General features: G+C 35.3%; 1 protein-coding gene across 2 annotated transcripts in view; it reads right to left on the bottom strand.

Moving 5' to 3' along the window:
- Positions 1-30: 30 nt before the first annotated feature.
- Positions 31-11,386, bottom strand: part of WWP1 (WW domain containing E3 ubiquitin protein ligase 1) — a 54,882-nt gene continuing 43,526 nt past the window's right edge. For both annotated transcript variants that reach the window (XM_009576165.1, XM_009576164.1), the window contains 8 exons: positions 9,288-9,447; positions 6,310-6,443; positions 6,075-6,215; positions 4,601-4,721; positions 3,250-3,354; positions 1,925-2,021; positions 1,530-1,602; positions 31-369 (listed from right to left, as the gene is read on the bottom strand). In XM_009576165.1, the coding sequence (XP_009574460.1) occupies positions 270-369; positions 1,530-1,602; positions 1,925-2,021; positions 3,250-3,354; positions 4,601-4,721; positions 6,075-6,215; positions 6,310-6,443; positions 9,288-9,447 (931 nt within the window). In that variant the 3' untranslated portion in view covers positions 31-269. The remainder of the gene's footprint in view (positions 370-1,529; positions 1,603-1,924; positions 2,022-3,249; positions 3,355-4,600; positions 4,722-6,074; positions 6,216-6,309; positions 6,444-9,287; positions 9,448-11,386) is intronic.

Genomic DNA, 11,386 nt, shown 5'->3' with positions numbered 1-11,386 from the left:
ATTTATATTTTTATATATATTTTAAATAAGTCTCTTCTGCTTTCAAAATTTATGAGGGTTTTTTCTGGTCTTTTGGAAGGGCAATAAATAAAAGTAGAAAAGGCTGAACTGTTTTGCATATCTTTGTGGAAGAACGGAGAACAATTATACTTTTAGAGTTCCAGAAAGATCACTGTACAGAACAAAAAGCTTATATACAATTAAGTGTGCAATTTTAGTTGGCTGGGCCTTTTACTATGCATGATCTCCTTTTTGACTAGAAGCCAGTTCTACTCTTGACCAAATCCCTCTGTTTCTTCAATGGCAAAGAGCAGCTTCTCTTTTAGTTGTTCATAGCTTTTATAAGGTGGCAAATCCAAACGATTAAAACTGAGCAGAAAAAAAACAAAATTTTATTAAGGTTATCTAAATCCCATGTAGAACACTATAGAACTTGACTGCTATAGTTGAAGTTAAAAATGTTCTGATCTAACAATTAGAAATTAAGAAATAGCAACCAGTGCAATCTCACTGCCTTGACATTTCTATGAGCAGTAAAAACAGACAAAGTTTGAGAGGAATACTTTAAGAAACGAAAGACTGTTATCACATCAGATAAAAACCAGAACCTTTAAAGACTAAAGACAGCCCAAGATACAGAGAACTATAATACTCAGAAAAGGAAACGTTCACCATGAAGTTTAGTACCATCCTAGTTTGATGCATCTCCAAATTCCAGCAAGAGCATGAAAAAGATGAATTTTTCTCCTTCCTACGCATGCCGGGATATAGGAGGTTTTTTCCCTCTAAACTTCGCCCTAAAAGGCTTCTGCCAAAATTCTGTTTCATTCCATGTCTTCCCCAAAATTACCTTAGACAAAAAGGGATGTTTAACTCTTGCAATCATCACTTGAAAAAACAGCACCAGTGGAGACATGGTAAAATGGAGGATTCCCTGAACTAGTTTAAAAGTATAATGAATGTTATTGTCACAATGTTGCCAAAGAAAGGTGTATCCATTTTGCACACAGTATATAGGGCAAACTGATCTTTGTACCTGTTGCACCACTTTGGCATGGGAATACCAAGCCAGTAAGAGTCTAAAGCCTGGCGGGAAAAAGTACCTGCATCCTTGTTTTGAACATTTGCTGTGATTTCTTTCACGCTACTTTTTCTCATGACTATACATTTATCTTTTATAATGTTACTGTATAAGTGTATCTAGTAACTGTATATACCTTACACCAACATGAGTTTTGTTCAGTTTTTTAATATTCTCTAAAATAAAGAATTAGGGAAACACCTCTCAGTTCTATGCAAGAAGGATGATATCATACTTTTCAGAGATCTGATACTGACAAACTGTGTACAGTGCAGTAGCAAAATTTAAGAATAGGGCAACTGGAAAAGTTTTCAGTATTGGCATGCCAGAGCAATCAAAGAAGCTGAAGATGGAGTACTGATTCAAATTACATTTCATTTGATTTGGAAATGGAAGACCAGAAGAGAGACCCACTAAAGGTACAGAAAGTTTACATGTAACAACTCACCAAGTGTGACTTCTTGGTAACCAGGTTTCCTTACCAACTTTTTCAATGCAGAATTTCTGAGGACCATTACTTCCTAGAGAAAAAGATTAAAAAAAGTGTAATCCGTTCCTTTTAAGAAGCACATATGATATATACGTGACATAAGACACAACTCAGATACAGCAGAAAGAGCGCCTTAGGTGCTACTCAATGTTACATGAATATGAACATTCTTCTCATAGAAATAAGCTAATTCCCTAATAATTTATAAATGTATTCATGGGATTTCTGATATAAAAAACTCTTCTAGGTCCAAGCTGATGTACATGAAGTTCTTGCTAGCTGTACACTTGCAGCATGGTTCATTTGCAAATGGAACAGTTACAGTATAAAATTTTTGGTCACCTTTTACTTACCCATAAGTTCAGCAAATCCACCCAGTGGTAATCTGCAAGTGCCAGTGACAAACTGCAGAAGTCGCATGCGAACCTCATTGTCTGTTTCTTTTACAAACTAGGCACAGAAATTCAAATTACTTAGTAAAAATCTTTAACATAGCTGGAGAAAAACAAAACCCCCACAAGACTGTTGAAAAAGTATAATTCCGTTTCAAAAGACACCACCTTGAGAACAGTTTATCTTTCTTGATTTCAGCAAAATTGGGTGGAGGGAGAAAACAATGATTTCAGATTATATGCACTGTCAACCGTTACAATGTGAAGGCTGGGAGCAGCAAATAAGAAGAATCTTTACCTTTTTTATTCTACACTAAAATATAAATCATGCCAACGCTTTATATGAAGACTATTGCCATTTTAGTTAAACACAGCAATAGCCTAGCCACAGGCTCTGGGTTATTTCAAGACTGAAGTATGTGGCAGCCTTGGTGAGAGAAAACACCATCCGTAACAGCTGCATCACTTTGTAAGGAAATTCACTGGGAAAGGGAAGAGGAAGAAAAGAGAGGGGAGACGGAGAACATCTCAGTAATTGAGAGGGCAACTAGTATTTTGACTCAGAAAAACCTGGCTAACAAGATTAGTATTTTTTTTCTATAGATGTTGAAATCATACCCAAGTTACCTTAACTTCTGGTTCTTTCAGTACCAAGCTTCTTAAAAAGAGATCATATCATCAGATCTTACATTATTCTGACAATATAAGTAAGCTAGCAAATAATTGATTTGTATCATTTTCTTATAGGAAAGCATCGCTATAATTTATCACAAGACAGGAACTGCCTAGCCGTGACTTCTCTTTAGGGAAATTCATAGAAACTGGGAGCCTGTATAGCATTTTTGAAGGTTTTTTTCTGAAAATAATTCTTAGCCAACTTCATTAAAATGTGAGTTATAATCAGTCAATGCTAGACTGGCACAGTTAATATGACAATAATCATGAATAATATGTGGCATTTCAGATGTACAGGTGTACTACATATAAGAACATTTTGAAGGTAGATCACTGCTAAGAATACAAAAAAATCTTATTGTTGTACAATCAATAAGAAGAACAAGATACAGAAAAAGTACTCATGACCCAACCATCCAAATGTAATGCAGGTATCTATCTGCCATTTCCCACCCTAAAGCATGCTCCCTAAGAACCAGTAATCCTCCTTTCCTTCTCTGAAAAGAAAAAAGAAAGGAAGCATTCCTTCAGATGGCATCCCTCCACTCCACGTAATTTGTGTTACAAAACAAAACAAAATCTAAAGTCAGAAATTGTACTGATCAACATACCTGCCAGAACCATATGATCTGCTTGCTATTCCTTGTATAATGACGATAAACAGTGTTCCTCTGCCAGTCTGCTAAATCAACTTCCTGCATACCACAGAGCATAACCTAGAAAAGAGAATGACTACTTGACAATATACATGTCAATATACAAGTCTACAGACTTAAATTAAGAGTTAATTTTGTATCTTGTATGAGACATGCTAACAAAAACGAAGTTCTTGCTCCCAAAACAGGACCGGTAATTCTTTCATTTTACTCCACAATTAGATCTTCCTTTATCCTAAGTTTACAGAACTCCTCCAAAATTGTTTATGTATTTAATTGGTTTGAAAGCCTGCATACCAGAAACTTAGTTTCTTCTGACTAATTCTTCAATAATAAAAGATATTACCTTTTCCATAAAAGGAAATTTTATATGAAAGAGGATATTAACTTTCTCATTAAAACCTTGCCTCATGTTCCAAGATGATGATGCTTACATTGCTGCTACTGCTACCACTAGTAAAGATATAACACACTGCAAAGTGTAAGTCTGCAAAGTATTCATTACAAGAGGCAATGAAAGCTGAAAGTGCTAAAGGCAAAGCCTCCTAGAAAACTGAACACTAAATAAGATAGATCAAAGTCCTTTCTCAGAAAAACTCCCATTTAACTTAAGAAGCTTTCAGAACACTGCGCATTATATACAGGGAACCTTGGCAGGTCTCTTGGCAGGTCTCACAGAAATAAGTAATCATAGCGCTACAAAGCCTTTTGTCCCTGCTCCAAATCACAACCCCAACAGCGAACATAGGTCGGGCTGATTGTTAAGTAAACATGGTGCATGCAAGTGATTCCTGTTATCAGCCCTTGGGTTACATATTGAGGATATGCAAAATTCAGTTTCAAAACTTGTTGTTTCCTACAACTTTCTGTCCTTAAGTGTAATAACCCTAGAACCTATCCTAGACCATGTATGTGAAAGTAAGCGATCACTATACACCAGAATGAACTTCGTGCCATCTGTTACAAGGTAATTCTACCCATCTACCACAGAGGGAAAAGTTTTCTATGACTAATAGATCTGTCTGTGACCTCATATTCTGATCCTTTCACAGAAACTTGCAAAACACATCTTAATACTGAGGATGGAATCTAAAATGCCCAACCGCTGAACACCAGAAAACACCAATTCAATAGATATTGGCTTTTCACCATGATTTACCTCCACTGCTCCTATTAAATTCGCGATGTTTCAGAAGCTATCAAATGCAGCATGCCACAGATAAGAGATTGAAGCTGACCTATCTATTTAATCATTCCATATGTATTACCTTTGCAAAAGGTAAAAAGTTTGAAGAGAAAACCTCACCTCCAGCTCCTTTTCATCAAAATAGTGTAGCCACTGTAGAGGAACAACTTCATTAAAACCATCAAGAAAAGCTTTGGTTTGTTCTCTAACTCCCCGAGAAAATCGCCACTCAGCCATTAGCCTGGGATAGAAAAAAAACCAAACATAAATTAAACATCAATTAGCACTCAACATGAAGAATTTCAAACATGTATGATTGCGCGTGTGTTCCCATGAGGTCACACTCCCTCCAATTTTACTTTCTTACACTGAATGATTCCATAGACTATAAGGGACTTACCATACCAATACTATCACAAATCTCAAAACTCAGACAACAGTAAAAGTAGCAAGATGTACTTAGATTACCATTCCAGTTAAAAAAAAATATTTATTATTATTAACCTTTCACTAATCAAAATTCAGCAACCTTTTAATGAAAATAATGCTACTTGGGCATTTTGTTATGGCAAAATTTGCTTTAGCTTAAAAAGTGCGTAATCCTAGTGTTTCAATGGTAGAAAAGAAAAATTTCCACTGATTTTAAAATACTCTGTTCTTGAGCAAAAAACACCATGTAGGCAGAGAATAGTAAGAAATACTGTTGCTTATAATACCTATAACTATGGTTGCCCAGTACTTCCAGCATAAGACTATTTCCAGCTTCAACAAAGAGTAGTCATTTTCTGTTTTGAGCTTCTGATTTATGCTAAGATTTGGAGGAAGAGGTAACGTTTTTTAAGTTTCAACTAAAATGGTTAAGCCACTTCTGAATAATAAAAAAAAAAAGACAATAAATATATATACATACTATAGAAACTATTTCAGTGAGAAACTAAAGACTGCTAATTTAAGTGGAAACTTTTTGTGCAGCACTGGACATACACTGTATCACAGAAAAGGATCTGTGTACATCTGCTTTTGAGATCATTCTGAATAGATGGATCAGAAATACAGGTTCAGAAAAAGAAAGGTAGTGATAAGATTATGAGAGAAGCAGGAAAGAGCAGCGTAACAGAACAAAGAGAAAAAACAGTTTAAGTCACACCACATTATACACTGTTCTGAATTTCAGTTTCCACAGTGACAGCAAAGTTCTGAACAATTTTGAAATCCTCTGTCAAATACATGTATTCCCTCCACCTGGATTTGTTACCTAAAGTTACTGAAAATAGGTTTGCTCATTTTCAGTTTCACCTGTTCTCTCATTGTACATGTAATAACAAGACGGGTCATCCTCTATCAGGTCTTCTCTTTTTTCTTTTTTTTTTGGGGGGGGGAAGAGTGGAATAGCAGAGATCAAAATGTACCAAGAGAGCATGCGTACCAAGATACCAAAATGTACCAAGATACCATTTCAACAGTAGTCCCAAGAACTACATAGTAATAGGGAAAAAACCAAACCAAAACAAAAACAAATCATATACTGTGTCAAAAAAGACTAGAGCAACAGAAGAAATACGAACACTTTTTTTCAACATCTACACCTTCCTACCCAATATATTCTTCTTTGTTCTCCTCAGTTACTAAGATATTTGAACCTCCTGATTTCAGCTCATGTGAGGTTACTTTTCCTAAGAGCTCCATATCCACACAAAAGTACATTTCCAAGTTACACTCTTCAATGTTATTATCCCTGAATGAAAAGAAAAAAAAAAGCACAATGAATTCTATATAAACAAAAGAATCCATGAAACATCACACACACACAAAAAAAAAAATCTACAAACCTTATCCAAATTAGGGAGTTGTAAAATTCAGTATCAATAGATTCTAGGTCCTTAATAGTAAGTTTTTTGCTCAGCATTCGTTTGTAGAAAGGCAGAGAAAAACCAGTGTCAATAAATTTCCCATGAAACAATGCCTGTTGAACAGAAAAAAGTCTGTTTAGCTTTTATTGAACTACTGAATTACTGAAGTATTTCTGGACTTGAATTCTTTTTTTCCTTTCTCCTTCAAATAATAAAAAGCACCAAGTAGCAGTAGCAGCTTGGTATTTAAAAAGAACAAAACATTACATTAAATGGGAAGAAAAAAAAATGATTAATTGACAAAATTTATCCAAGCGTATGTTTATCATTACAATTTAGAAATTCTTTGATTAAAAAATCTTCTCACAAGAGGATGGAGCCTATGAAAAGAGGAAATTACTAAGTTTCCTCTTTATTATGTGGATAGGTATACATGCCAAGTGTTACTTGATCCTACTTGATCATAATATTTGATCCTACTTGAGTACTACTGCCATTTTTTACTACTTACATCCTGCAAAATCATCCTTTACACAATGCTACTGCAGCTTTTAAAAAACAATTTAAAAATGCAATCACAGACTGCTACGCAAAGAGCTTTGGGAATCATGTTTTTTATAGGTGAGTAACAGAACAGAGAAATTAAACTCTCCCTTCTACTGCAAAAAAGAAATTGAAAAAAAAAACAAAACATGGTCACACTTGCCTCTCCATGCGTGCACAAAGGCTGTAAGCTAATTTCTAGTACTGAAGCAAGCATTACACACACACACACACACACACACAGAGTGTTAACCTCTATACTGACTCAGTGCGTCTGAGACCTAACAGAGCACAGTTATAACTAAGAAAACATTTTTTTTCCCTCATCCTTATCAAGTACACTTCCTTCACTAAAATACCTCTTTAAAATATCATCCTAAACATAGGCCACGTATGGCATTCATTGCTTGTCTTTCCTTACAGCTGAAATTCTATGAGAAGAAGAGCAAATGTAACAGCCCATTTCCTCTAGAAAAAGGCAAGGCTCCATCTTTTTTCTCCACCTTCTAACTTCCCCCCTAAGGCTTACTCTAGCATGCATTTTCTTCTGCTTTAGGAGAGCTTAAAAAGGTTCTCTCAGAGGCCTTTATGCATTTATTTATTTGCGTGTTTATTTTTAAACTAGTCTATACTCCTGTTTGCATGGGAAATGGAAAAATTAAATGTCAAGTGCAGCATCCAGCCATATGATTTCCCGCTTTTTGCAAAAGTAAGCTCTTAAATCATCTCATTTAATGTCTATGATAATGTTAAAGCAAAATATAAAAGTTGCCTCAGCCAACCTCATTTAACAGCTTTTTGTTACAGAGTAAGATGTATATTCTTTATGTTTAAACCCATTTCAGTTGAAAACGTCTGTGGTTATTTCAGTACTTAAAACCAAAAGAAGTCTTTATGATCTGAAAATCACAACTATTTTAGAACTGTGAGAAGGACAGAAACTACAACTGTACTTAAAAAGCCTATCTAGACTTCTTAAAATGATTCCCACTTCTATTATTACCTGAGCTATTTTAAGCCACTAGAGGGTATCCCAGGAAGTACTGCAGGAAGTGCCATCCATTATAAACCATGAACATACTCAAATCTTGCAACTGACCACATTAGGCACCATTACACAAGTCTCTCTCTCTCCTCTCCCCCCTTACAGAATTTAAAATAAAAATACAAAAATCCTTCAGGAACGAAAAGTTCGCCTTTTAATTACATTAAATACCTTAATTAAGTTCTCTTCTATGATCTGTACTTTTATGAAGTAGTTTTCCTAAAGTTAACTTTTCAATTATGGATTTATCTTATGCGCAAGATCAAAAATCACTGACTAAAAGAAACAGAATTTGGCTCTAGCAGCTAACTGGCTTTATCACGCCTTCCTGCTAGATGGCACAATAGCTTGCTGAGGGTTCTAAAAGAAAGAAAAAAGTGTGCAGCCTATTGAAAGTGTTAACCCAATGAAGTAAATCTTCATGACAGCACAGAAATGGGGAACTTGGCCATAAAATCCTCGAAATCAGAGATGTTATCATCAAAACTGAACAAATGTGTTTCTCAAGAAGCATCTGTAAGAAAAGCAAAACCAAGAAACCCTCCAAACCTAACTTATTTTAAGTCTGAAAGTATTTTTCCATTTATGTTACACTTTCCTTGCATTTATTCTAATTTCATACAAAAAGCCTAAACAATAGGAGAAGATGACAGTCTCTTCAATCTGAAAATGCACTTTTATCTACTCTTTTATTCACTATGTTCAGGGATGTTGCTGAGGGCTACCTGTAGACATCATGATGATTATGTGGAAAGATGACTGTATCACTACATGGAAGGAAAGAAATGTGACAGAGCAGGAGTCCACTATAGAAAATTGACTCAGTGATACCAGAAGAAGAAATGATACAACATGCCTTGTCAGCTTTTAGTTTAAGAGAAACCTGATGGCAGAGAATCAGCTCCCTGCCACCTTCTGCTCTCCTCAGTATCTGACCTTTGTATCCAAGTATGTACGTTTAAATTAAGGCTCAGTGTACTCCACAAAACATTTCTAACTCATTTTTTCAAATACAGTAAGGTATACCAAGTCTAACCAAGGAGCCTTTTTCGGAAAACACTAGTCACATTTTTCAGAGCATCAGTATTCAGACACTCAATCAAACAGCAGTTTGCATGAAGTACACACATCCAATTGATAAAAATAAAATATTGTATTGAATGTCGTATTAACTTTCATCACTATTCCAGGAAACTTGAGTGTGTAAGAGTCTTAACTCTCAGGGAATATTTTGGCTCAATAACCTTACATGCCTTAATCTTCCATTTCTAAGAGATTAATATAATCTTTAATAACTGTAAAAACAAATACTGTTCAGGAATAAATGTATAGCTACAGCAAATAATAAAACCTTAAAAATCTAACCTACCATGGCAATAAAGCGCCCAATGAAACAGAAATATGAAAGATGGTCAGGATTGATTGTTGATGCTGGATTTATCTGCAGGCAATAGTTGCTCTTGCCAGCATATTCAAATAGGCAGTACATAGGGTTCAGTACTTCATGGGAAAGCAAGAAAAACCATTCTCTAAGGAAAAAAAACATGTATACACATAAAAACCATCAAATACAGATGTTTATCACCATTCCCCTTAGGTAACTAGCAAAATGGTCAAAATATATGCAAACTTAGAAAAATAATATAAACAGTGTTGTATTAGAATCACAGAATAATATATGGCATTATATACTTCTTAAATATAAAAAATTTCATTATTAAAAACGATAAGGTTAGAAAGTCATTCTGAAGTTCAGAAATGATTGTTAAGATTGTAACCTTCAACACTCCCTCATAGCACAGGTTTTAGTTGCATATTAGTAACATTTTTGCCTACAGAGTCCATCCCTCAACCAGTACACAGTATTTATCCTCCTCATGCCTGCTTTACTGCATACAACTCAAGTCTTTATTCAAAAAAATTACAGATTATTCCATGGGCAGTGTTTATCATAAACAATCTAGGTCAAACAAAACAAAACAGAAAAACCCAAACCACAGCACACCTTACTTGCTTTCCCAATCTGACAGCAAAACACACACTGAGTTACTGTGGTTTAACAAATTACCATGCATCAGTTAAGCCCACAGGACATGACAATGTGAAAATATATTTTTGTTGAGGTTTAACTAATAAATGTTATTCACCACTTCCATGGTTTCCAATTCAGCTGACCTGAAATAGTAACAGAATCTGGTATTTCAGTGTTAGGATAGCTGATTTTTAGAGTGTTTGTTGCTTTATAGTATTTGCATATAATCAGAGACTTCAGAAGCAGTCATATACACTCAGGAGTTTTTGTATCAGGCCCTAAATGCTTGAAACTGAACAACCAGGCTTAGGCAAAAGCCGCAAAAAAAGCTAAAAGTCTATCCTATAATAACTGCAGAGACTGAATTCCACCCTGACTGCCTTTCAGCTGTCACATTCAAGAGGCATCTTTTCTATCCCTATATTTACCTGAGATCAGGGTAGAGAAATGAGAGGTTTGTTGGCATGTTTCTCCTAGCAGTTCTATGAAACTCAAGTCATGGATCATGATTCGCTACAATACGCTTCCAACCCAAAGGCCAAGTAGAAAGTAAACAGACAAAGGCAGTCAGGATACAATAATCCTGACAGGCTTCTGTGTATCTTTTAATAAACACGAGAATGTTGTACAGCATTCTATGCAAGTTTTATACTGACACAATTATATTAACTCTGCATACAAGCATCAAATATAATAGGCATTTAAATTAGATCAAAGCCAGGTAACAAGGGATGAATCGAAGAAATCAGTCATCAACAAGAAGTTTGCAGAAGCCACAAATTTTTCACGTCAACAGCTAGAACTAGCCACAGGACATAGTGTCACATTGGTCCTGCTAAACACAAGGTAAAAATCTGGAGGGAACACTGAGTTTAGTCTGCTGAGAGACAGGTGACAAATCAGGTGCATCAGCTTTCTGTATTTGTATTAATGCAGTATTACATTAGCAAGTCAGTACATGAACATTTACATGTCACTTAAGAATTCTCAGCTCAAGTTACAATGAGATCCTTGCTGCTTCTCAGTTTCACATACAAAATCTTGGGCAAGACTTACTCCTAAAACTATGAAATTATATTACTTATATATTTGTTATTTATTTATTTATTCCGCTACTTTCTGTGACTAACATTCTTCAGTTAAATTATTCCAGCATCACTTCTTTAGAATACTTTGTTTCTCTGGAACGGATTACTTGAACTCTCCCGGTTCCCATCCTATGCCTAGGGCCATCATGATAGGGACACCAACCAAACAAAACCCACGCAAAGCAAAAATTCGATTCCTTCCTGCAGTCACCCCCCAAAGCCTATCAGATACTGTAACTCAGAAGCATAACAATCCACATATCCAAAGAAGCTCAACCTTCAGAGGCAAGCTTCCTTACTTACTAATACTACACATTTTCACTGAACTTCATTTTAACACAGTAAGCT

The sequence above is a fragment of the Fulmarus glacialis genome, unplaced genomic scaffold, assembly GCF_000690835.1.
Source record: "Fulmarus glacialis isolate BGI_N327 unplaced genomic scaffold, ASM69083v1 scaffold14794, whole genome shotgun sequence".
In the NCBI taxonomy this organism is placed as follows: Eukaryota; Metazoa; Chordata; class Aves; order Procellariiformes; family Procellariidae; genus Fulmarus; species Fulmarus glacialis.
Note: the sequence above shows the minus strand (reverse complement) of the source record. Positions and strands in the feature narration are given on the sequence as shown.